This window comes from Balaenoptera borealis (genome assembly GCF_965194805.1).
Source record: "Balaenoptera borealis genome assembly, chromosome: 6".
In the NCBI taxonomy this organism is placed as follows: domain Eukaryota; kingdom Metazoa; phylum Chordata; class Mammalia; order Artiodactyla; family Balaenopteridae; genus Balaenoptera; species Balaenoptera borealis.
In genome coordinates this window covers 18,088,551-18,112,519 of record NC_138863.1, presented here as the reverse complement: position 1 = coordinate 18,112,519, position 23,969 = coordinate 18,088,551, and the positions used below count along the sequence as shown (strand labels likewise).

Genomic DNA, 23,969 nt, shown 5'->3' with positions numbered 1-23,969 from the left:
TGACTGAACATTTGTTCACTCCTGGGAGTCTCAGCTCAGGTCACCAGCTCCTGTCACTTGCCCTACGGTGCCCCAGAAGTCATAGGTGTTGCAGGAGCTTAACCACTGTAGTTTTTCAATATTTGTTTTTGCTTTATCTAGTAAGTTCTTACAGAGCACTTACTTAGTGCCAGGCCCTGCTCAAAGTGACTTACAAACATACGAGGTAGCAGCTACCAAGCATCTTCAATAGTCAGTAAAAGATAATTCTACACACAGTGAGTGCCTGGGAAACTGATGCTTGCCCCGAAGGAGATTCTCAAAGGCAAGGCCTTCTACTTCCCACCTCTGACCGGGAAGAGACGGCCTTTCAGGCTGCTCCCTGAAGGCAGCGCCAGCTCTCACATGCATCCTCCCGTCGGTCAGCAGCGAGCGACCCAGGGTCCCCGCAGACACATGGCTGTCTTTGCTCTCCCTCCAGACTTCCCCCCCGTCTTCCACATCAAACTCAAGGACCAGGTGCTGCTGGAGGGAGAGGCAGCCACCCTGCTCTGCCTGCCAGCGGCCTGCCCTGCACCCCACATCTCCTGGATGAAAGGTGAGGAGACCACTTCTCCCCCACAGAGAGGGGTAGGCAAGTGGCCCCAAGGCCAGGGGATGTTCAGTGGGAAGTGGCAACCGGGGGTGCCCAGAGGGGGGCTTCACTCAGCAGCCCCTCCTGCTCCTCCTTTGCCCCCAGACAAGCAGTCCCTGCGGTCAGAGCCCTCAGTGATCATCGTGTCCTGCAAAGACGGCCGGCAGATGCTGAGCATCCCCCGGGCGGGCAAGCGGCACGCCGGCCTCTACGAGTGCTCAGCCACCAACGTCCTGGGCAGCACCACCAGCTCCTGTACCGTGGCTGTGGCCCGTGAGCCCGGGGCAGGGACCAAGGGGGATGTGATGGGGGATGGGCCCTAAGCTAAGGCACAGGGGCTCACTGTGGCTCCCTTTCTCTTGCCAGGCATCCCAGGGAAGCTAGCCCCTCCCGAGGTGCCCCAGACCTACCAGGACACGGCGCTGGTGCTCTGGAAGCCAGGAGACAGCAAGGCACCTTGCACGTACACGCTGGAGCGGCGGGTAGATGGTGAGGGACCGGCAGGCTGGTTGGGGGGGGGGGGGGAGGGCGGGTGGAGGGCAGAGAAGCTGGGGAGACAAGTGCCTTCCCTGGGCACAGGTCCCCAGGCTCCTCACAGATGGCACTGGGAGCTTGGGCCATCCCTTCTGTGGCCTCAGCCCCTCCCCCATGCTGCCTGTAGGTGAGTCTTCCTGGCACCTCGTGAGCTCGGGCATCCCTGACTGTTACTACAACGTGACCCACCTACCAGTTGGCGTGACTGTGAGGTTCCGTGTGGCCTGTGTCAACCGTGCTGGGCAAGGGCCTTTCAGCGGCCCTTCTGACAAGGTCCTCGTCAGGGGCATGCGAGGTCAGTGGGACAGGGTGGGGGATGTCCAGAGAGGGCAGGGACCCTGAGTCCAGGGTCCACCCCCTCCTTGGAGCACCCGGTTTTGCCCTTGGGGCACCACGGTGATGATTTTCTCTGTCTCCACTTAGACTCCACGGCTCTGCCATCTGCTGCTCACAGAGACGCCCCTGTTACCTCAGGGCCAGCCAGGGCCCCGCCTCCTGACTCTCCTACCTCACTGGCCCCTTCACTGAGCCCCTCCCCAGCTCCTGCTCCCCCAGTCCCCCAGTCAGCCCTTCTCAGCCCCTCATCTTCCCCAGCACCCCCCAGCCAGGCCTTGTCCTCACTCAAGGCTGTGGGTCCACCACCCCAAACCCCCCCACGAAAGCACAGGGGCCTGCAGGCTGCCCAGCAAGTAGAAGCTACCCCACCCAGTGCCCAGGTCCCCCCGAGTGAGCCCAAGCCTTCCGTCCCCGACACTGGGACCCCGACCACAGCTTCCACCTCTCAAGGGGTGAAAACAGCATCTTCCTCAACTCCCCTGTATATGGTGACCTCCTTTGTGTCTGCACCACCAGCCCCTGAGCCCCCAGCCCCCGAGCCCCCTCCTGAGCCCACCAAGGTGACTGTGCAGAGCCTCAGCCTGGCCAAGGAGGTGGTCAGCTCCCCTGCGGGTGGTCCCCCCAGTGCTCCCAGGCCAGAGGGCACCACTCTTCGAAAGGGCCCCCCTCAGAAGCCCTACACCTTCCTGGAGGAGAAGGCCAGGCAAGCAGGGCCAGGGCTGGGGAAGAGAAGGAGGACAGAGGTGGGGAGTGTGTGGAACTTTGGCAACACGGGGATTTGGAGAGAAGACCAGCCTGCTGGGGCCTGGGGAGGGGGCAGGGAGCCAGGGGAGGGGATGAGATCTGGGTCCTTAGCATGATTAAGTTCAGATTTTCTCTGTGCCAGGCACCGTGCTAAGTGCTTTGGCCATATGATCTCATTTAACATTCACAACTGAGAGGGAGACACTGCATTATTCCATTCCACAGATGGGAACACTGAGGTTGGAGAGGTTATGGGATTTGCCTGAGGTACTGAGCCAGTTAGTGGCAGAGCTGGGGCTCAAACCCAGGTTCCTGGGATTGAACTCCAGAGCCCCCCTGGGAACCACAGCATTCTTGCCCCCAGCAGTTGCCGCTACTCCCTGCTTAGCCCACAGAGTGCAAGTGTTCCCCTCTCTCCTCTGAGCCTATGATATCCCCCCCAACACACAGGGGCCGCTTTGGTGTAGTGCGCGCCTGCCGGGAGAATGCCACCGGGCGAATGTTCGTGGCCAAGATCGTGCCCTATGTGGCCGAGGGCAAGTGGCGGGTCCTGCAGGAGTACGAAGTGCTGCGGACGCTGCACCACGAGCGGCTCATGTCCCTGCACGAGGCCTACATCACCCCACGTTACCTCGTGCTCATCGCTGAGAACTGTGGCAACCGGGAACTCCTCTGTGGGCTCAGCGACAGGTAGCTGGGCATTCTGGGGGAGCAGGAAGCAAGGATGGGGGGAGCTGAGCTGGGATATCACCTGATCCCACCCCCATTCCTCTAGGTTCCGGTATTCAGAGGACGACGTGGCCACCTACGTGGTGCAGCTGCTACAAGGCCTGGACTATCTCCATGGCCGCCACGTGCTGCATCTGGACGTCAAACCAGACAACCTGCTCCTGGCCCCTGACAACGCCCTTAAGATCGTGGACTTTGGCAGCGCCCAGCCCTACAACCCCCAGGCTCTGCGGCCCCTTGGCCACCGCACGGGCACGCTGGAGTTCATGGGTGAGGGCACCATGCCAGCCGGGGGGGAGGTGGGGTACTGCCAAAGGGGCAGCAGCCAGGGCTCACCCCACTTCACTCACATGTGTGCCATTTATTGAGTGCTTACTGTATGCAAGCAATGAATTAAGTCCTTTCCATGGATTTTTTTCAGTTTCTCTTTATAATAGCCCTGGAGATTGGCATAATATTACCCCTGTTTTACAGATGAGGAAACAGAGGCGCCGTGAGGTATTTGTTCAATATCAGACAGTTATAAATGGTAGCACCAGAACTTGATAAAGCTAGAAAGACAGGAGAATCAATTATTAATTTATGTAAAAAAGGGGAACCAGCTACCATTTAGCTACCTGCTAAATACTTTCTGTTGGTCATCTCCATTCCTTAGAGTAATTCTGCAAGCCACACTTTACAGATGAGAAGATGGAGAGCCAGACAGGTTTCGTACATTGCCCAGGGCCCTGTCGCTAGAAGGGGCAGGCTGGGCTTAGAGCCAGCCAGGCTGATTTCAAAGGTGCTTAATCTTGGTGTGGGCCACACCCTTTGTGAATGGGCGCCCACCTTCGGAGCTGATCCAGGAGAGCTTGTGACCCTGGTTCTTAGCTCCTCTGCAGTTCTGGGGACCGCCCACCATTCAGTGCCTGGGCTGATTCCTCAGGTGCCCCACATCTCCCCTGGGGGCCACTCTGCCCACTGGCATCCAGGGCCTCCTGCTCTGGTTGTACCAATGGTCTGGGGCCTCCTCTGCCTCTCCCTGGTCCCTTGCCACCAGGAAGCTGGTTCAACTTGGCCTCTTGTCTCCTGTCAGCTCCTGAGATGGTAAAGGGAGACCCCATCGGCTCTGCCACGGACATCTGGGGAGTGGGTGTGCTCACTTACATCATGTGAGTGCCCTCAGGACCCACCCTCTGCCTGTACCCTCCCCCCCGCCTCCCCAGCCACACATGCATGTGCACACTCGTGCACGCACCCACACACACACATATACACACACGAGTACCCAGGTGCGGGTAGCCTTGTCCCCGAGCGCTGTGCCCCTAAGAACCTCCACACTAATGTCCCCCTGGACCTGTGAGTTGACCCTCAGTCTGCATCTGTCAACTGAACTGTCTCTTCCACAGGCTCAGTGGACGCTCCCCGTTCTATGAGCCAGACCCCCAGGAAACGGAGGCTCGCATTGTGGGGGGCCGCTTTGATGCCTTCCAGCTGTACCCCAACACGTCCCAGAGCGCCACCCTTTTCTTGCGAAAGGTCCTCTCAGTACATCCCTGGTGAGTGGGTCCCACATCTGCCAACCTCCCAGCATTACCTGCCTCTGGCCTCAGACTACCCTGGCCCAGCCCATGCCTAAGCCCCCAACTCCTCCCCCGCCCCAGTAATACACTGCTGCTGCTACTACTACTACTTTTCCTACTCCTACTCCTCCTAAGTGGCTGCACTACCACCATTTAAAGCCCATAATAGCCCTATGACGTAGGCAGAATCACTGTCCCCGTTTCAGAGACTGGGAAACTGAGTCCCAGAGTTGTCTAAGCTCACTCACTCGGGGCAAAGCCCTCTGGGAGGGTGGGGCCCCCTCCCTGCTCTGGGAGCCATGCCTGCAGGCTCACTGTCCCTGGCTTCCCCTGGCAGGAGCCGGCCCTCCCTGCAGGACTGCCTAGCCCACCCATGGCTGCAGGACGCCTACCTGATGAAGCTGCGCCGCCAGACGCTCACCTTCACCACCAACCGGCTCAAGGAGTTCCTGGGCGAGCAGCAGCGCCGCCGGGCCGAGGCTGCCACCCGTCACAAGGTGCTGCTCCGCTCCTACCCAGGCAGCCCCTAGTGGCTCGGACCACAGCCCGGCCTCGGGCTTCGACTCGGGGTTCCTGCTGACGGCCCCCGGACATTCCAGGGCCCACGCTGAGCCGGGTGGGCCCGGGGCTTTGGACACCAGCAGCAGCAACATCCGACCAGGCTATTACCTCATGGACCTGCGGGGACAGAGACCCCGGGCTTTGGCCAATGCCACCCGGCCAGAGCCAGAGTGGGAGACCCGTTGTCCAGGCTGGGTGGGGTCAGGAACAGGAAGAGGGGCAAGAAGGGAATGGGCAAGTGACGAGGAAAAGAAGATGAGGAATAGGGAAGGGGAGACTCTCGGAAGGTTCTGGGGGAGGGAGACAGTGCATCTGGGGGAGAACCAACCCAGGAGGGTGTGAGTGGCTGAAGAGGAGGAAAAGGGGGGAGACCAGGGTGTCTACGGGCCATGGGCTGGGAGTGTCAGTGAAGCAGGGACAGGACATGTAGACGGTGCCAGGAAGCCAGAGCCAGTATGTGAGAGAGGGCAGTGAGGTGGGGGAGGGAGAGGAGAGATGACTCAGGTGGGGCTGGGGTGGCCAGCTGCCAGCATCCCCAGAAGGAGAAGCATGGAGGGCTGAAGGCTGGAAGTAGTGGTCTCTTGAGCCAGCGGTCTCCTCCTATCCCAGTGAATGCAGCTCTGGGCACTGTGCTGGCCCGAGGATGTTCTCATCACCTCTCCGTGGCCTTCGCCCTTCTTCCCATTAATATTTATTTATTTATTGACTTTTATGAAGTCTCTCTGCCATCCAATCCCTACTGCCTATGTTGTCCTGACCATCCCCCAAGCCATTCAGGTGTCTGTGCAGCTGTCTGTCTGTCTGTCTGTCACAAGGAAAATAAAAACGGCAAGCAGCAGGACCTATGTGTGTGGTCTATGGGGAGGGATGGCTAGGGGTACAGGGGGTGCACGATGCTGGGGGTACTGGGACAGGGGCATTCCAGCCTTCTCCGGGCCAGTGAGAGCCAAGGTATACTAGCTAGCACCTTGGGAGCTTCCTACCCCACCCCTTGACCCTCCTGGACCCTCACCTCTCCCTTATTCCTAGAGGGATGAAAGATGTAGGTCTGTTTCTCCACCTAAAGTTTCTGGAATCCTGGCAGGACCACTGAATCCCCACCACTGCCCTCTAACCAGACTGGTGGCCCCCACCTCTTCTCACATGTTCCATCATCACAACTGGGAGGACGCTGGGCTCTGGAATGGACCAGCCCACACCCCAGTCCTGGCTCAGCCTTCTGCACTCTGCCCAGGAGACAGGGCAGCTCTGGTCCTGACCCCTGGGGCAGAGGGGGTTTCATCATGATGATTGGTCAGAGCAGGATGTGTGAAGAGCTATAGAGGAAACCAGGACAGGCCCACGTGCCCACGCTCTCAGTGTTGGAGCACCGATCAGGACACATGGGGTACCAGCTGCACAGGGCAGCTGTGAGTGCTCTGGTTGGCGTGTCTGCTGTGATGGGGCTGTAGACGAGCATTTTCCTAGGGCCCAGGGACACTCAGTCTGGACCTTCTTAGTCCCATGGCAAGCCAGGGGTCCACTGGGGGCTAAGGGGCCTTGACTCTAAGTGCCCCCTGCGGTGCCACAGAAGGGTCACTGGGTCCTATAACTGAGCTGCCCTGCCCTGAGGTGGGGGGAGGGGGAGCCAGTTCTTGTGTCCGGAGGGACTTTTCCCCCCTGCCCCTCCTCCCATTACAACTCTGCTCTTGGCAATGTAAAAGGAATAAAGGCTTTCACCATGAGCAGAGGGAGCTGGTGCTGGTGTGGTGCTGATTGAGGTTGAGGGCCCCTTGGATGTAGCCCAAACAACCCTTTGCCCAGCCCACCCCAGTCTCTCTGGCTTCCCAGGACCCCAGGGAAGAGGCAAGCCCCATCATCATAAAATAAGAGGATATTAAAGCCAGCTGGAAGGGGCCAGAGGGACACCTTTCCCACCTGCCATTTTAGCGATGAAGATATACAGTTTGCCTGTGAGAATCTCTAATCCCCTACACACTGCAAGTGTTTTCATATAAAAATCAGGTGCCTGAACTCATATCTTGATAAACGGTAAAATTCTTCTCCCGTCCCCCCTCTGATCTTGAGCTTCCTTCTCATCTCCATTGGAAATGGCATGTGAACTGCTTGTTCCAAACCCGGAGGAGCAAAGGTAATTTATGTCAGCAGAGCCATGTCAAAATTGCTCTGATCAAAAGGTGACAGCGCTCCGCACCTGGGCGGGCAGTTACAATGAATAGAAGCAAGGCTTACCTGGTGCCCTGGCCTGGGCAGACTGGACTCCAGGCAAGTCTCAGAGGGATTAACCCCTTCATCCCAGGTGCTCTGATGCCCCTATGCACCAGCTGATGTCCAGAGAGGGAGCTTGGGCAGACCTAGAGTTTTAGAGTCAGTATTAGTGCCAATCTCCAGAGACAGTATAGCGCACCAGACCCGACCATGTCACATGGAGGGGAGTGAGTGGAATGGGGTGGCAGGAGAGGATGCTGTTCTCAAAAATCTTTAAGGTCCCCTCTAGGTTTATCTCAGTTTACCACCAGGAGGCACAGTGTGGAAATGACAACCCTAGACTCCTGGGGTGGGGGGAGTAAGGCGCTTCCGGATTGGTTCTGACTGCCACGTGGCCCTCTCATAATTGGCTAGATGGACAGTGAAGTCCATCGCTATTCTGGCTTCAGTCAAGGGCACCTCCACAAACACTCGCACCCCTTAACTGACTGTGTCCAGGAAGGACACGTTGTCCCACTGTCCAGGGACTGACCTGAGTGTAAACTACCCCAGCAAAGGGCTGAGTCTCTTGTCAACCTGAGGCCTTGTCTGGTCCTCCTGGGAGTGGGATGGCTACCTCCTGCTCTGGGAGGGCATGGGGCCACATCCAGCTGCCCAGCTGTCAGGGCGCTGACGTGTGATGCACCCCAGAGCCGCTCGGGTTTCCCCCCGGGGCTGCCCCAGTGGCTGAGTTAGCATCCCAGGCATCCTCAGGCTAAATAAGGAGCCTGTTTGGGTCAGGGGGCGGGGGCTGGGGTCCCCAGGGGCTTGGGGCAACCACGCCAAACAAGGCAAGGAGAGGAGTGATGTATAAAACCTGGGCCTGGGGCTGAGCACCTGCCCGCGCCCTTGCTGTGCCATCTGGAAGGGCTCCGTGCCTCCTGCTACACAGCCAGTGGACCCGAGTCCTGAAGTCGATCCCTCACGGTGAGTTCAGATCCTCAGGTCAGCCCTAGACACTCCCACGTCGGGAGATGTTCTGAATCCGCAGGGAAAGGGCTGAAGTTTGGAGTCTCTGTGTCAGCCTAGACCCCTTTGTTTTCTGTTCTGCAGATGTCCAAAGCAGCTCCTGCCGAAAAACCAGTGGCTGCAGCCCCGCCTCCAGGATGTACCCTGGATATCAAGGACCCCCAGGTCCAGAGGGCGGCCATTCGCATCCAGGCCTCTTACCGGGGCCACAGGTGAGGGGGAGCCCTGGAGAACCTCTGGAGGAAGGGAGCTGGAGCTGCAGAACGCTCATGACTGCATTTGGGGGATGGACGGGGGCTGAGCACAGTGTCATGGACCACTGGGGTCACTGGACTTAGGGGAGAGCAGTTACTGAGGTGTGGAAGGGTGGCTGACACAGAGTAGACAATTTTATTAGGGGAACAATTCAGTAGCCATCACCTTCCCTACCCAGCTCCATGTTTAAGGGTCTAGTGGGCTGAGGGGGTGGGCAGGGGACGCTGTACGGATGGACAGGGCTGCAGGCCGCCCGGGGCCGTGTCATGGGAGCTCTGGGCCCTGACCTGGGCCGCGGGTAGGTCCCGGAAGGAGCTGCGCGAGAAGGGGCCGCCGCGAGTGCTGGAGGCGCTGAAGGATGTGGTGCTGATTGAGGGCAGCGCGGCTAAGCTGACTTGCCGCATTTCGGCTTTCCCGGACCCATTCATCCGCTGGAGCAAGGACAGCAAGGAGCTGCGCGACGGGCCCAAGTATCGCTACGTCTTCGAGGACCCTGACGTAGTCGCACTGGTGGTGCGCGACGGCGAGCTGGCAGACCTGGGCCAGTACAGCATCAACGTAACCAACCCCTTCGGCCAGTGCTCCGACTCGGCACGCATCCTCGTGGAAGGTACGCGCGCCCTGGGTGCAGTGCCACCGTGCAGAGCAGCGCCACACAGCGGGCGGCCGCAGCCGGCTCCAGCCGCGTTTACCTCTGAGCCTTGCCGAGTCCGGATGGGGATGTGGCCCAGCCCCGGCACAGCCTAAGGCGCAGAACAGGGCGCAGCGCCGGCCGCGCGTAGTCCTTTCCTACCCCAGACTTCTGTCCCATACAGCCTAAGGAGTCCGCTATGGGCTTCAGTCACTCGATTCCAGGGCCTCAAGGTCACAGCGAGCCAGAAGCAGAGCCAGGGTTAGAGCCCTTGTCTTCTGGCTCTCAGCCCAGGGCAATTTCCAAGGCGCCGCGAGATGTGTGAACATTCCCGGACTTTCACCACTAGAATCTCTTTTGATCCTCCCTTCACCTCTGCGAAGGGCAGGATTAGTCCCGTTTGACAGTTGAGGAGATGATGCCCCAGAGAGGCTAAAGACTTGCTCAACGTCACACAGCGAGCTTAAATCCATCTCCTATTTAGAGCCGGGTATTAGCTGGGGAGGCGATGCCCCTGCCCGCCTCACCTCTAGGTTCCTCACTGGGTGGCCCTTTCCCTTCCTCTAGTACCGGCGAAGATTCAGAAGGGACCGGATAACACTAAGGCGCGCAAAGGCACCACGGTAATGCTGACTGCCGAGATCATGGGCGAGCCTGCGCCCGACGTGGGCTGGACCAAGGACGGGGAGGACATCGATGAGGACGACAGGTGTGGGGGGGGGCGGGACTTGCAGCAAGGACAGCTCCTGGAGCAGGAGCTTGGGCGGGACGGGGCCCGGAAACTGGAGGGAGTGGGATGGGGGCGGGGAATTTGGGAGGCGAAGAACAGAGCTGGATAATTAGCCCGACCAGGGCGCGCGTAAACTGACCGCAGGCCCTGCTCTCCCCTTCTTCCCACCTAGAGTGTTCTTCGAGATCGGCAGTACCACCACGACGCTGACTATCCGCCGGGCCACGCCTGAGGACAGCGGCAAGTACGAGGTGTACGTGGAGAACAGCCTGGGCATGGACCAGAGCTTCGCTCGCGTGGACGTGGCCTGAAAGGGACCCTCAGACCCTTCACCCTGGCTGGAGCCCCGGGTGGGTGGGACAGACAACCCTCCTTCATCTTGTTTAATAAAGCTGCTCTCGCTGACCCTCCGCGTCTATTCGGTTCTTTTGAGACGCCATTTCCCCTGCATTTGCACCCACACTTTATTCCCAGACCTACACCCCAAGGTCACAGAATGTTGGGGTCAGAATGTTTGGGGAGTGCCTAGTCCAGTGCTTCATTCTGCAGACAGTAAATCTGAGACAGAACTTCTCTCACGGTCAGAAGTTCCTTCACTTCCCAGACAAACTGTCAGAGGAGTCTACGACTCCGCCTTCTCTCCTTTTGTATACCTCAAGCCCCACCCTCTCCTGGGGGTTTGCACTCTGGGCCCTCCCATTTCAAGGCTGGCCACACCCCCCTCAGGTCTCTAGCCTCGCTCTTCCCTGTGACCCGGCTCTAGGCTTTGGCTGGTACCCCTGGGCCCTTTCCTAGACAGCTTAGGTCCTAATCTTAAATTCCAACCTCTGCTTCTCAGGCGCCATCCCTCTTATTTATATCTGCCCCTAGATTCCTTGGCCACGCCCCCGTACTTTCCCATAAATCCCACCTCCTCCCTCGGTTAGAAAGCAAGGAGATAGTAAGAACTACAATTCCCGGCAGACTCCGCGAAGGAGTTCTCGCGACTTGCGAGAAGACACGTGCGCGGAAGGAGCAAGAAGTAGTGGGCGACAGATCTGGCGAAAGGGAACTAGTGGCAAAGGGAGCCAGTGGTAAAGGGAGCCGGTGGAGGGGCGGCGAAAGGGGTAGAGGGCAGAGGACGGACGGTAGACCGAGAGAGGCTCGGAGGCCTCGGCTGGCTTTCCGCACTTCCGCTCTTGTGTTGGTTCCACAACCCCTGGCTACGCGAGGCTAGGGTTTATTAGAGTCAGTTGTGGGGTTCAGAGGGTCAGCAATCAGTTCTCCGAATCCAGAGATTCAGTACTTGTCGTCAGTATCGGTACTCAGGGCTTGGTAGGTTGGGTGTTTGGGATGCTAAAGGAATCTTGTCTTTTGAGTCGGAGTTAACCTAGAGCTTGGTTTTAGGATTCAGGTTCAGCCTATATAGTTTTTTTTGCTAGGATTTGGGATGCATCAGATGCGGATCTGCACTAGTTCAGTACTTGGGATTCATTCTTAGGATTGTAGTTAAATATTTGGGGCTCACTCAGGGTCTGGGGTTCAGTATTCAGGGTTCACTGTTGGGGTTCAGGGCTTAACATCTAGAGTGAGGATGCAACCATTGGGAATCGGTGGGTTTGGGGTTTTTTGAGGTTTGGGGTCTGAGAAGGGCTTCTCCTGCTGAGTTTCTGAGTTTGCTGAATTTGTGGCCAGAGGGAAGTCTGTTAGGGGTCAAATTGTGGGGTGTGAATTTCAGAATTTGGATGAAATCCCTGTGGGGTTTGAAGGCTGGCTGGAGGCTGGGCTAGGATTTGAGTTGTGTGAGATTTGTGAGGTGTTGTGTCCGGGGCAGGTCTACATTGAACTTCGGATTTACATCCTCCGAGGGGACTAAGTGTTGCTATTTGGGGTTTGGGGGCTTGGTTGGGGTATGAGTCAGGTTCCTGGGTTGGGGTGTGAGATCTGAGCCTGACTTTTCTGTTGGGATTTGAGGTTTAGGTAGCAATCGCCATCATGCTCAAAGCTGTGATCCTGATTGGAGGCCCTCAAAAGGGTGAGGAGCCAGGGGAATTGGGGGAGGAGGTTGGGCTGGAGTGGTTGGTGGGGTGGGGACAGAGGGAGGCAGGAAGCTGAAATGTGCTTCTTTCTCCTCTCCCAGGGACTCGCTTCAGGCCTTTGTCATTTGAGGTGCCCAAACCACTGTTTCCTGTGGCGGGGGTCCCTATGATCCAGCACCACATTGAGGCTTGTGCCCAGGTAACCCCATAGGCTCCCCTCTCCCACCTCACTTCCTGCTCATCTCCTTCTTGCTGTATTTCCCCCTTTTCCAGCCATGACCTTCCCACAGGGACCACCATTTAGAAGTGAAAATGTGAATGTCGCCCCCTGGAGTTGTGTGGTACAGCTGCTCTGCTGTCTTCCCCTAACCTAGTGTCTCCTCTGGCCTCGTGCTCAGATTGCACTCCTATTTTTAAAGCATGGAATGTGGGATCAGGCAAGACTCTTAGAGACAATTTAACACTGCAGCAGGGGGAACCTTAATGATAGCAAAGCACAGAACTCATACCTTTGCTCACTGTGGAGCTAATTTCTTTATTGCTTTTGGTATTGAGGCAGGCATGGTTTTATTTGAATCCAGTCTCTGCCTCCTGTAAGGACTTGAGCAAATTTCCCATCCTTTCTGAGCCTTAGTTTCCTTATTTGTAAAATGGAGGTGATTAGACCTGCTTTGTGGGGTGGCAAAGCTTGCAATGATGTTTGTAAAGTGCCTTGTACAATGTAGGCGCCTGATAAATGATATCCTCATCTCAAGCTCAGATTGACACATAATAAATATGGGGGGAAATTATGGGTTATTCTTTAACGCAGCTTGGTAGGCAAAATCTTCCCTAGGGTGAGCCCCAATTCAGATGTGAGGGGGCAGGGGATAATAGAATAATAAAAGGTTAAAAGATCAGGGACTGAGACTTCCTCCAACTTCCTCATTGTCCAGAGGAGAAAACGGGCCAGAGTGGGAAAGTGAGTACCCAGGGGCCCCATAGCTGAGAATGAAACTGGTCTCTCCAGACTTATGGGCCAGTACCAGGGATTTCTCCCTCCTTTCAGATATTTTTTTCTTCCAACCTCTTCCCTTGTCCCCAGGTCCCTGGGATGCAGGAGATTCTGCTCATTGGCTTCTACCAACCTGATGAGCCCCTTACCCGGTTCCTAGAAGCTGCCCAACAGGAGTTTAACCTTCCGATCAGGTATTTGTGCACACATGCTGTATGGGCTGGGGGGGTCAGTGCACTAAGCCTCTGGTTCTCAGGAGTGGGGTAAGTCAGCATTCGCCAGGCTTCACCCTCACACACTAGGAGGATTCCTATTTGGGCATCTTTGAATCCCTGAGTATATTGCCTTCTCTGTGGGCCTCGGGCAGGTATAACCCTGGGAGCAGGAGGAGTCAGGTGCCCAGGCTCCTGGTATCTGTCTCCTCTGATCTCACTGAGCTGGCCATGTGGTCCCTGGGGACAGGTACCTGCAAGAATTTGCCCCCCTGGGCACAGGGGGTGGTCTCTACCATTTCCGGGACCAAATTCTGGCTGGAGGCCCCGAAGCCTTCTTCGTGCTCAACGCTGACGTCTGCTCCGACTTCCCCTTGAGCACTATGTTGGATGTCCACAGACACCAGCCTCACCCTTTCTTGCTCCTTGGCACCACGGTGAGGGGGCCAGGGGGGCTGGAGGGTGCAGAGGGGGTGATCCAGGAAGGTTTCTGGAGTGCAGGATGTCAGGGAGGCAGGGACAGCCCAGGCGGTGGGATCAGGCATCAGGAGGGAGATGTGCCTGAAACCCCAGCAGTGGTGGAGGTGGTGGTGGAGACCCCAAGCCCTTCGGCTGCTCAGCAGTAGGGAGTGGGGGAGGAGTGGCGGCAGCTGTCAGTTCTCACCCTTGCTGAAGCCCTGTCCACAGCAGCAGAGATGCGTGCCAGGTGCTATAGGAGAGGGAAAGAAAGAAAGAGAAAACAGACCTTGCTGCCGTGGAGCTGGCAGGTCACTGTCTCGGTGTGTCTGTCTTTCAGGCTAACAGGACACAATCCCTCAACTACGGCTGCATCGTAGAGAATCCACAGACGCATGAGGTGAGAGCAGAGAGGGGGCTGGCTGGGCGCTTGCTCTGTGTATCATCATTCCCACTCCACCTCTAGAGAATGCTGGAGTGCTTTGGGATGGGCCCCAGTCTTGTCAAGCAGGTGGGGCATACCCTCAGTTGTTCATCCTATATCCTTTCTACAGAGATCGTCGAGAGTGAAGGGGTAACAGTAGATGAATGATCAGGGTGCTATGAGAGCACAAAAGGAGGCCCAACCCAGCCTTGTCTGGGTGGGGGAGGGGAGGGCTCCCTGGAGAAGGCAAGGTCTGAGCTGAGTTTTAGATTTGTTTAGATGACGGAGACAGGAAGGCGTTGCAGGTAGAGGGACCAGCATGTGCAAAGGCCAGGAGGCAGGAAACAGCATGCGTCCAGAATTATGGAGGGAGGAGCATAATCATCAAGGCAGAGGGTCTCTGTCCTTGTTTGTGAAGCTCCCTGCCCCTGAGCCTGACTGACTTCCATGCACCCCTTTTATTTGTTCAAGCTTTAGTATTAAAAATACATGTAAACACACACACACACACACACATGAATTTTTTTTTTTGAAGTTTTGTGCTAGGCACTAGCTAGGTGTGAGGGAAACATAGCCGAACGACAATCCCTGCTTCTCAGGAACCCTTGGACTAGTGGGAGAGACAGTCAAAAACCAACCATCGCAAATGATACAAGTGCTACCGGTGAGGTGTGGCCAGAGGCCAGGGGTGCCCAGACCTGAGAAGCCAACTCTGGGGCAGAGTGGACTCATAGAGGAAGTGACAATGCCAGCTGGGTTTTGAAAGCCGAGTTTTCCAAATGAAGAGTTGGGAAGGAACATTCCCAGTGCAGGCGTGCAGTAGCATGGAGTTGTGTTCTGGAAGCTCTGGGAGGTGGGGAGGAGACAGGCCTGTAGTTCAGACTTATCTTGAAGGTGAAGGCCAGCGGCAAGATGCAGTCTGCATTTTAGGAAGACCACTCTGGCAGCAGGGAGGACCTGGAGGTCAGAGGGTCTTAGGGGGTGATGGCAGTGGCCTCTCCTCCACTGATCCCAGCCCACTGTGTCCTCAGGTCCTGCACTATGTGGAGAAACCCAGCACTTTTGTCAGTGACATCATCAACTGTGGCATCTATCTCTTTTCCCCGGAAGCCCTGAAGCCCCTTCGGGATGTCTTCCAGCGTAATCAGCAGGATGGGCAACTGTGAGGCAGGCCCCATGGCCCTGAGACCCCAAGTGCCCCCGGTCACAGACCAGCCCCCCGGCCCCAGTCTCTGCAGGCTCCACCTCCACCCGCTCACCTTCCTTCCCCTTCTCATCTCTACTTGTCCTCTCCAGCTGGGCCTCCCAGTCCCTCCCTTCCTAACCTCATTCTGTCCCTCTTCCTTATCCATCCCAGTTCCTCTTCTGTCACCGCCTGCCCACTCCCCTTCTGGTCCATTTCTCTCAAGCCCTGAGTGTCCCAGAGATGCCTTTTAGAACAGACGGCAACACACACAGTTGGGTGCACACAGGCTTGAGACACACACACACACGCGCGCGCGCACACACACACACACACACACACACACACACACACACGTGTACTCTCAGGCTGAGTGCCCCAGAGCCCTGCTCACCACAAGCCAAAGTCCAGGGTCATCCTCCTAGGCCTGGAACCTGTTCCTTTCTGTGGATCCCTGCCTTTGCTCCCGCCTCCCCCGCCCATCTCCCCATCTCAAGACTCATTCACTCATCACCATCTTCTCACTCCCATCCATCTCTCTGCTTCTCTCTCCATCTCTCCCGGCCTCTCTGTCTGTTTCTGCTGAGCTGGCATCTCCACCATCTCTCTCTTCTCTCTCTCTCTGTGACTGTCTCTGCCCCCACCAGCTGCCTTCCTCTGGGGTGAGTCTGTCTGTGTTTCATTCCATCCAGTGAGTGAGAGGGAGGGTGACCGGAGGCGGGGTTCAGAGGAGTGGATGGGGTGGCGGAGAATGGGAAAAGGGGGAGGAGCCAGGTCTGGTCGAACTCCATCTGGATGTGGGGCAGGATGAGCAGCAGGTCTGTGCCTGGGGACACCGACAGCTCAGGGAGGAGAGGAGGTGATGTGTATGAGGGTGATGGGAGAGCTTCCTGGGATGTGAGCATCCTTTTGGAGCAGATCTGACCAGACCTGGAGAGGTGGTGGGATTCACTCTCATTCCTATCCCCAAGAGACTGTTGGCCCCCAGTTGGGCTCAGCTGGGGAACTGATGTCAGCATCCCTTCCTCTGTGCCAGGGAGGACTCGTCAGGCTTGTGGCCTGGGGCAGGTACCATCCGCCTGGAGCAGGATGTGTTCTCCGCCCTGGCCGGGCAGGGCCAGATCTATGTGCACCTCACTGATGGTATCTGGAGTCAGATCAAGTCTGCAGGGTATGGGAGGGGCCTCTGATGGGGTGGTTGGGTCACCTGGAGGTTGAAACTTTGGGGTGGTGGGCACAGGCCCTGCTGGCCCCTGAGCCCCTGCACCACTTTCTGGCCCCCAGCTCAGCCCTCTATGCCTCCCGCCTCTATCTGAGCCAGTACCAGCTCACTCACCCAGAACGCCTGGCCAAGCACACCCCAGAGGGTCCACGGATTCGAGGTACCCATCCGGCCCCAATTCCTAACCTTTGCCCCCCAGCCCAGCCCCCTCTCCCCTCTGAGCTGTGACTCCTGACCTTAGATCCAGATGTGAAGTCTCAATCCCTGCCCTCCCTGAACCAGATGTGGTTTGGGGTATTTGCCCCCAGGTCCTCTCTTCTGCTTCTAGGAAACGTTTACATCCACCCAACAGCTAAGGTGGCCCCATCTGCTGTGGTAAGTGGTGGCCCAGCCCAGGGGAAGCATGGGTGGGGCGGTACAGATACCTCCCGTGCTCGGAGTAGCGGTCTCTCCACTTTGTCACAGCCTGTCCTATGGCCTCAAGCCTTATGTGTTTGATGAGGGGATTGGATTTGGGGCCCTCCAAGGCTATGGTTGTGCTCTTCTCCACAGCTGGGCCCCAACGTCTCCATCGGGGAGGGGGTGACCATAGGCGAGGGTGTGCGGCTCCGAGAGAGCATTGTCCTCCACGGAGCCACACTGCAGGTAGGCACCCAGGCACACCCAGCAGCCGTGGCGCCCCAAGAGGCTGAGGGGAGGGGTGAGCCCCGTGGGCTCTGCACCTGGCCCCTTCTCACCCCCTCACCTCACATCGTCCTGTCTGGCAGGAACACACGTGTGTCCTGCACAGCATCGTGGGCTGGGGGAGCACCGTGGGGCGCTGGGCCCGCGTGGAGGGTACCCCCAGTGACCCCAATCCCAACGACCCCCGAGCCCACATGGACAGTGAGAGCCTATTCAAGGATGGGAAGCTGCTCCCTGCCATCACCATCCTAGGTATGCTTCCCAGGGCCCTAGGCTGTGAGAAACCTCCACAGGTGATGGCCGTGCCCTGTGGGAGCATTTGTGTGTGTGTGTGTGTGTGTGTGTTTATTCCTTTAGCAAACATTTACCCAGTGTCTGCTCTATGTGAGTCACAGGGGGTATGAGGCCAGGGCACAGATGGGCAGGGAGGGATCCCTCCCGGATGGCGGTGGCCCCCAGCTCTTTGCCCCTCGCCTCCCCTCCCCACGGCCTCCCCCTGGTGCCCTTGTCCACACTGCAGGCTGCCGCGTCCGGATCCCTGCCGAGGTGCTCATACTGAACTCGATTGTTCTGCCACACAAGGAGCTGAGCCGCAGCTTCACCAACCAGATCATCCTCTGAGAGGGGCTGCCTGAAGTTCCCCCCAACTCTGATCCGCTCCCCTTGAGGCTCCTGCCTGCATGGCCAGCCTCTGTCCAGGAGGGACCGGAGGAAGCCAGCCAGGCTCTTCCTGCGCGCACGCGCACACGGGGAGCAACGTGGGTGGCCGGGGGACTGGTGGCCTCCCTCTCCACTCCCTAATAAACCCGGGTGAACCTTGGAGCCAGTAAGGACTCCGCTTGTGCCTGGGCTGGGGGTGAGAGTGGAAGCGGGGTGGCTGACTCAGGCCCCCCCACATTAGCATTTAAATTGGAGTCGTTGCTTTGGGCTCATGAATAATGAATCTGGAGCCCTGGTAAATCTCCCCCTCCCACTGCCTCAGCCCCTCGCGCTGCTCTGGAGGAAGGCCCTCAAGGCTCCCAGCCGGCTGGCCCCCGCCTTCATCCCTACCCCGACGCCGCCTCCCTGTTCCTCTTCACTGGGCCTGGCTCAGGCTCCAGAGTGGAAGGATTCCGAAGGGAAGGGGGGAGGATTTCGGTTGGGCAGTGGGGTGCGGGCTGGGAGCCCTGGGCCCGAGGTTGGATCACCCGGAGCCGCTCTCCTCGGTGGCTGCTGAGCCCCGGCCCGGCCTGCTTTCTGCTTTGCCAGCTCCATCTGCTCCCAGCCTGGCTTTTGGCGGGGTCGGGGATTCTCTCCCGCCCGAGGCCTGGTATCTGCTTCCTAGTCCCTGGCAGGCAGGGTGGGCCTGAGCTGGTGCCTTTCTCTCCGGAAGCACAGTGGGAGCTACTCCATTCTGGGAGGGGAGGGGCCCTGGCCACCTCCCACCACCCTGGCTCTGCTCTTTGGGGGGAGTCTCAGTCTTCCTTCCACATTCCTGAAGCCCCAGAGATACCCAGCCATCTCTCGTGGTTGCCCATGACCCCCGTGTGCCCCTCCCGGTGCCCCCCTTTCCCCAGCTGTGGGTGCAGAGCTTAGTTGCCAGATGAGCGGGTAATGATGGTAATCTGCTAATTGAGAGGAATCTAATTACCTGAAGAGAATGGGGGGGGAGCAGGGCGTGGGTGGGAGGGAGGAGGGGGTCCTGGCAGCAGGCAGGGTGGCAGGCAGCAGGGTGCCGGGGCCTGGTTATCAGCACCAGGGTCTGGGACAGAGCCCAGGATTTCAGAGCTTCAGAGCTGGGCTGTTAGGAGGATGCACTTTCTCAGGAGCTGGGCCGAGGGCGGCCCGGGGATTGGGCTAGGTGTGACCACCCAGCCCCTGGAGGCCCTGCAGGCTGTGTCAGAGCGCACGTGCATGTGAAACAATCGGGGGTTTTAGCGGTCCTGACCTACAACCTGCCTGGACGCAGCCCTTTTCCTGGTTCCCGTTCCTGGTCCCTCCAGTCTCTGCCTCCAGCCCACACCTTCCGTCACCTCGGTGTGGGGTCCGGAGGGGTCTGCAGATGCCTCCTCTGGGCTGGGGTCAACCCCCTGAGGGCAGGGCTGGGAGAGGGGTGGGCCACAGGGCCAGGGGCTGGGTCCCTTCCTCTCCTCCCCCGAGTCCTGACCCTTCTGTTCCGAGTGGTTGGCAGGGGCCATGGCAGCTTCATCATAAATATGATAATTTAATTATTTTCTCAGCAAAACACTGTGAAATCCAATAAGTCTGTGTCAGGCCCTGGCCCCCGGGACCCCCCCTCCTGGGCCCAGTGGGGGTGGGGATAGGCACTGGACAGGGACGGGGTCAGTGTTTAAAGTGAAGGGGGGTTAGTGAAGCTGAGGTCTCTGTGGTGCGCCCCCCCCCCCAGCAACGCGGAGGATGTTACTGATGTATGGGTGCTCAGGTGGAGCGGGGTCTAAGGAGAGAAGTTCCGATGCCCCCCACTCCTCTCCAGCCTAGTCTGCCCTGGGAGGGCCTAGCATCCCTCCACCTCTGAGGGCACAGCCCAGAGCCCAGGATGTGGGAGTACCCTGCCCCCGGAGGGGAGAGGGCAGGGAGCCCCCTTCACCACCTCTGGGACCTCATTGGCCCTGTAAGGGTAGGAGGGTGCTGGCCCTGCGAGAACAGAGGGAACTGGGGTGGGAAGTAGGGGATGAGGGGGGAGGGATGCGGGGGAGGGGTGCGCTCCTGCCATTAGTGCTTTTTTCAGTTTCCATAAAAAGATTATTCTGTAAAATCAGCGAGGGGGAGCGAGCTGGGGGCCGGGGAGGGGGGCGGGTCCCTGGCACTGAGCTGGATGGGGTGACAGAGGAGGAGAGCTGGGGACCGACCGGGACTGAGCGTGGAGAGAAATTTGGATGGGCTTCGGGAGCCAGCTAGGGGGAAGAGGCCGAGCCAAGAACGCAGACTTGGGGGAGGCTGGCCAGGATGGGGTGGGGGGAGTGGCAGGGCCCTCATCTCCCTCCTGCCTGGGCCTCCTTCCCACCCCCATCCCCATCCCCTCCCCCTGGCACTTAGCAGCCATCGTGGGGGAGCAGATTGCAGCCCCCTCCCCCTCTCCGGGAAGCAGGCACAGCTGGGGCCCTGCCACATCTGCCGCATCAGCACGGAGCACAGCTGGGTGTGCCCAGAGCCGCGCTCCCCAAAACAAAAAGTTGGGGCGGGGGCCAAGGAGAACCCAGACCCCTGAGACAGACGCACTGACACTTCTGCCAACAGACACAGACTCGTCGAGGCAAAGCTACACTCACCACCACACACGCTCCCTCGTGTGCAGAGACAGGAGAACTGACAAACATGCAATTACTCTGCCCTGCCTGCCGCCCTCACCCCTTCCTCCTCCTTCCCTTCCTTCCCTCCAGGCTCCCTTCCACCGCCTTGGCCACCTCTGAACCGCTCTCGCCCTCGTCTGGAGGGAACAGGGGCTTCACCCTCCCCAGGCACACGCTTCTGGGAGGCTTGGAGAACAGGAGAGCAGGGGGTGGTAAGGGGCATCTGAGTCCGAAGCTTGAGCCTCGGGAAGCCAGTGCCCCCCTCCGTGCCCATGCCCCTCCCCAGAAAGAAACCCCCTCTGAAGCACTGGTCCTTGCCACCCTGGACGTGATGGGGTCTCCATCCCAGGGCCGACTGGCTGGGCACCCTTGAGTGTGGTCAAGGTCCCCGTGACACTCTTGTGTTCCACTGGCCGCCTCAAGGAGGTGATGTCCTGCACGTCCAAGTTCTAGCCAGAGTTCGGTGGCTCCCAGGGCCGGGCCCTGGTACTCCCGTCCCCAACAATCTGCAGTACCCTCCGCTCAGCAATGCACCCCTCTGCTTAGCTTTGCTACCCCAAAAGGCACACGGTATGGGGCCTCCGTTGGTGGCGGAAAAGTCCCCCCTACTCAGCCCGGGTGATCAGGAGTCCCTTCTCCCCGCCTCCACCATCCCGCTTCCCAGGCGATGACCACCTCTGGCCTCTGATTAAATCCTGCCCCTTTGCAGCCCTCGTTTCTCGCTCTCATCTCCTTGGCCCAGGTGTCTTGCCCTCAACCCTCTCCTCCCTGCCTCCCCCCACCCCGGTGTCCCACGCCTCGTCCCCGTCCCTGCCCCTCAGAGCTTTAATCCCTGCTGCTACTGTGCCGCCTTATCTGCTCCCAGCAGCTTTCGCTGCTGCAAAGCCCTCTCCCCCTCCTTCTCGGGATCTTCTTCCCCCCTCCTTCACCGGTTCTCTCTTCTCTCTGACCAGCACCCCCTGGCCTGTCTCTGCCTCTCAGGCCCCCCATAATGACTCCTGGCTGACACTAGATCTGCACCCCAGTGTCCTTTGCTCTCTCTCCAGCCTCAGCCCCGAGGTTGCAGCTGCCCACCAGCCCCACACTGATCTCCTTCCGCCTCAACCCTCCCCCGCAGGCCCCACAGACTTGGTCAGTTTCTGACCAGCCAAGATTTTCCATCTTTCTTCCTTCCCTGCCCCCTCCATCTCCTGGCCCCCTCCCCCGGTTCCTCCAGCAGCCCCTCAATCTTGGACATGGTCCCCTTCAATCCCAGTAACCCACTGCCCCGGATTGGGTTGTTGGTGCCCGCCACAGTAGAGGGCTCAGGGCTGGGCAGGGCTGGGCTGGTCCTTGGATAGGGTAGGGTGTGCAGAGTGCTGGCGGGCAGTGGGGGCAGGGCCCGGCAGCGGGACGCTAACCCTCTTCAGTTGCCTCAGATCACGTCCGGGCCTCCCCACCCCCTTTGCTGGAACTCTCATTAACCGCTTCTCCTGCCTCGTCCGCAGCATAAATAACCCAGATAAATCAGCCGCCGTCCGCCCCCCGCCCCTCGGCCCCCGCACAGCCCGTTTGTCACCGCTGCTCGCTCACCAGCCAGGCCTGGCCCAGTCCCGGCCTCCGCCTCCCCCATCCGTGTCCCTTCCCACCCACGTCTGTCCCACACTGGCTCATGCCTTGGTCCGCAGCAGAGCCAGGCCTGGGACAGGTGTCTGAGCTGGGCAGGGTGGCAAGGGGTGTACTCTGTGAGCAGGGGGAGACTGGGGCCTCCCCCTAGAATGCTATCTAGGAGTTTGGGGGTCATGTCATTTAGGAGTGGGGCCACCCAGGCTGGAAGTCTAAGGCCCACAAATGGGGGGAAGGGGCAAATGCAGCTCAGCTTGGGGGTCCCTGCTGGGAGAAGAGGCAACCCCAGAGCTCGGGGTGCAGGATGGGCCTTGGAGCCTCCTTGGAGCCCCACAAGCAGGATCCTGGGAGGTCTCCAGGTCTGCCTTTTGGAGCATTTTGCCCAAAGAAAACCTCCGTGCCCCCTACCAGGTGTTCTGAGTCAGAACCCTCCTGCCCTCCCTACCTCTCTGCCCCCCATCCCCATGCCCTGCCTTGTCAGGCTGTACAGATGGCACTCTAATCTCTGCCTCTCAGTCCATCCACCATTCTCTCTCTGTAAGGAAGCCTAGTTCAGCCCCTGGGGGGTGGGTGGAGAATTGGACTGCGAACAAATCTGGGGAATGGGGACAACTGGTGGGCAGAGGATGCCTGGCTGAGGCTTCACATCCTGACCCTGCACCCCACACTCCCCCCCCACCGGCCCCTCCGGAACCTGCACCCACATTCCCACCCCCAGAGTCCTTGGCAGCCCCTCCCCCTTTGCTCACACCCAGCTTGGGTCCTGGCTAGCCACACTTGGCCCTGATGCTCACTGCAGGGGGCAGCTGGTCCCCTGGGAGTGGGTGGGGGAAGCGGGGAAGGGATGGGGGAGCTTGGGCGCAGGGCTGGGCGTGGGGGTGGGGAAGAAGCTGGGCTGGGCCCCAGGGACCAGCTGGGCAATGAGCCGGGGAAGCAGCCGGGAGGCTAAATGAGGGAGATTATCACCCAACTGCAGCCGGGCAGAGAGGGAGGCAGGCAGGGAAGCAGGGAAAGGGAGGGGAGAAAGGACAGGGGCCAGAGGGGAAAAGGGTGGAAGGGGACAGGGTGGGTGAGAGAAGAGGCTGGAGGAGTGGCGGGAAAAGGCCAAGGGATGGTCTGAAAGGACATGGCGGGGGGGGGGGGGGCTCCCACTGAGCACAACCATATCCCTGGGGCCTGGGAGACTGGAGGATGAGGACTTGGGGACAATTGAAGACAGCTTGCTGTAGGGCAGCGGGGGTGGAGGGGGGGCATGCAGCTAACTGCTGCTCCACTTCCTGGTGGCCTGGAACTCCCCTCACCACCCTGCCCCTGCCCGCCCCCCAGTACCGGCTTACCACCCAACTTCATTCCTTCTAGAGGCTGAAGGCTCCCCGACATGCCCTCAGGAGAAAAGAGGGCGTGCTTCGGGCTCGTGATGGAGGCCAGTATGTTGGGGAGAAAGACCCTGTGATCTCATTGGATGGCAGGACAATTTAGTGACACACACTGAGTCCTGGGTGGCAACCAGTGCTGGGGAGAGCTTGGGGGGCAGTTCCCCGCTTTCCTGGCAGAGCCCCAGACTGAAGTAACCTTAAAAAAGCAATTAAATCACCTTTAAAAAAAAAAAAAACCCAGTAAAGAAAAATCAATACCAGGAGAAAGGGGAAGAGAGAGGCTGGGGAGGATAAGGAGGTGAGAGAGGAAGTACTAGAAGGGTCTGGTAGTCTAGCAGGGAGGGGTGAGCATGGGAGGGGGCTGCCCCTGGGCAGGGGGCAGAGATGGGGACAGTCTGTCGTCGCTTGGAGGCTCTGGGTGCTAACTCAGCAGCTGCTCTCCGTGCCAGCCCCTTTCCCCTCTGGGATGCTGCCAGATGCAGCCCCTGACCCCAGGGGCCTCAGCTCCCCAGCTTGGGGGAGACGGCTTGTGGGGAAGCCCAGCCAAAGGGCCGCTGGGGAAGCTACGTTGATGAGAGGCTGGAGACAAACCCC

General features: G+C 59.0%; 3 protein-coding genes and 1 long non-coding RNA gene across 26 annotated transcripts in view; 3 read left to right on the top strand and 1 right to left on the bottom strand.

Annotated features, from left to right (window-relative positions):
- SPEG (striated muscle enriched protein kinase) overlaps positions 1-5,920 on the top strand; it is a 56,423-nt gene extending 50,503 nt beyond the window's left edge. For 14 of the 15 annotated variants that reach the window (XM_082396495.1, XM_082396494.1, XM_082396493.1 and 11 more), the window contains 10 exons: positions 461-577; positions 719-886; positions 980-1,102; positions 1,275-1,442; positions 1,571-2,186; positions 2,678-2,917; positions 3,003-3,226; positions 4,032-4,107; positions 4,345-4,494; positions 4,856-5,920. In XM_082396495.1, coding sequence (XP_082252621.1) covers positions 461-577; positions 719-886; positions 980-1,102; positions 1,275-1,442; positions 1,571-2,186; positions 2,678-2,917; positions 3,003-3,226; positions 4,032-4,107; positions 4,345-4,494; positions 4,856-5,048 — 2,075 coding nt within the window. In that variant the 3' untranslated portion in view covers positions 5,049-5,920. Of the gene's footprint in view, positions 1-460; positions 578-718; positions 887-979; positions 1,103-1,274; positions 1,443-1,570; positions 2,187-2,677; positions 2,918-3,002; positions 3,227-4,031; positions 4,108-4,344; positions 4,495-4,855 lie in introns of those variants that run through there. The other variant, XM_082396483.1, reaches the window with a different exon arrangement.
- Positions 5,921-6,009: 89 nt separating this feature from the next.
- Positions 6,010-10,777, top strand: SPEGNB (SPEG neighbor). The gene is made up of 4 exons (XM_082396528.1): positions 6,010-8,507; positions 8,853-9,160; positions 9,749-9,890; positions 10,084-10,777. The coding sequence occupies exons 1-4, from the start codon at positions 8,380-8,382 to the stop codon at positions 10,220-10,222; spliced, it is 717 nt and encodes a 238-aa protein (XP_082252654.1). The 5' UTR covers positions 6,010-8,379; the 3' UTR covers positions 10,223-10,777.
- A 118-nt stretch (positions 10,778-10,895) lies between these two features.
- GMPPA (GDP-mannose pyrophosphorylase A) lies at positions 10,896-17,924 on the top strand. Of its 9 annotated transcripts, none has more exons than XM_082396519.1 (13): positions 10,896-10,968; positions 11,865-11,925; positions 12,031-12,128; positions 13,014-13,117; positions 13,386-13,572; positions 13,932-13,991; positions 15,047-15,177; positions 16,235-16,369; positions 16,483-16,580; positions 16,749-16,795; positions 16,973-17,065; positions 17,188-17,356; positions 17,625-17,924. In XM_082396519.1, the coding sequence occupies exons 2-13, from the start codon at positions 11,886-11,888 to the stop codon at positions 17,723-17,725; spliced, it is 1,263 nt and encodes a 420-aa protein (XP_082252645.1). In that variant the 5' UTR covers positions 10,896-10,968; positions 11,865-11,885; the 3' UTR covers positions 17,726-17,924. The 9 variants fall into 9 exon arrangements, 8 of the variants coding, with proteins under 8 accessions (XP_082252645.1, XP_082252643.1, XP_082252649.1 ...); XM_082396518.1 differs by having other exon boundaries at positions 10,940-11,225; XM_082396517.1 differs by having other exon boundaries at positions 10,918-11,925; positions 16,662-16,795.
- The window catches only part of LOC309630813, a 19,639-nt gene continuing 9,270 nt past the window's right edge, over positions 13,601-23,969 (bottom strand). The window contains exon 3 of the long non-coding RNA XR_014245944.1: positions 13,601-13,844. This is a non-coding gene — a long non-coding RNA (uncharacterized lncRNA). The remainder of the gene's footprint in view (positions 13,845-23,969) is intronic.

Bases quoted from the DNA above. Each gene is read 5' to 3' on its own strand.
- GMPPA (XM_082396517.1), top strand. From the start codon at position 11,886: ATGCTCAAAGCTGTGATCCTGATTGGAGGCCCTCAAAAGG. The intron at 13,992-15,046 runs GTGAGAGCAGAG...CTGTGTCCTCAG, and splicing joins AGAATCCACAGACGCATGAG to GTCCTGCACTATGTGGAGAA. The intron at 17,066-17,187 runs GTAGGCACCCAG...CCTGTCTGGCAG, and splicing joins TCCACGGAGCCACACTGCAG to GAACACACGTGTGTCCTGCA.
- SPEGNB (XM_082396528.1), top strand. From the start codon at position 8,380: ATGTCCAAAGCAGCTCCTGCCGAAAAACCAGTGGCTGCAGCCCCGCCT. The intron at 8,508-8,852 runs GTGAGGGGGAGC...GGCCGCGGGTAG, and splicing joins GCCTCTTACCGGGGCCACAG to GTCCCGGAAGGAGCTGCGCG. The intron at 9,161-9,748 runs GTACGCGCGCCC...CCCTTCCTCTAG, and splicing joins GGCACGCATCCTCGTGGAAG to TACCGGCGAAGATTCAGAAG.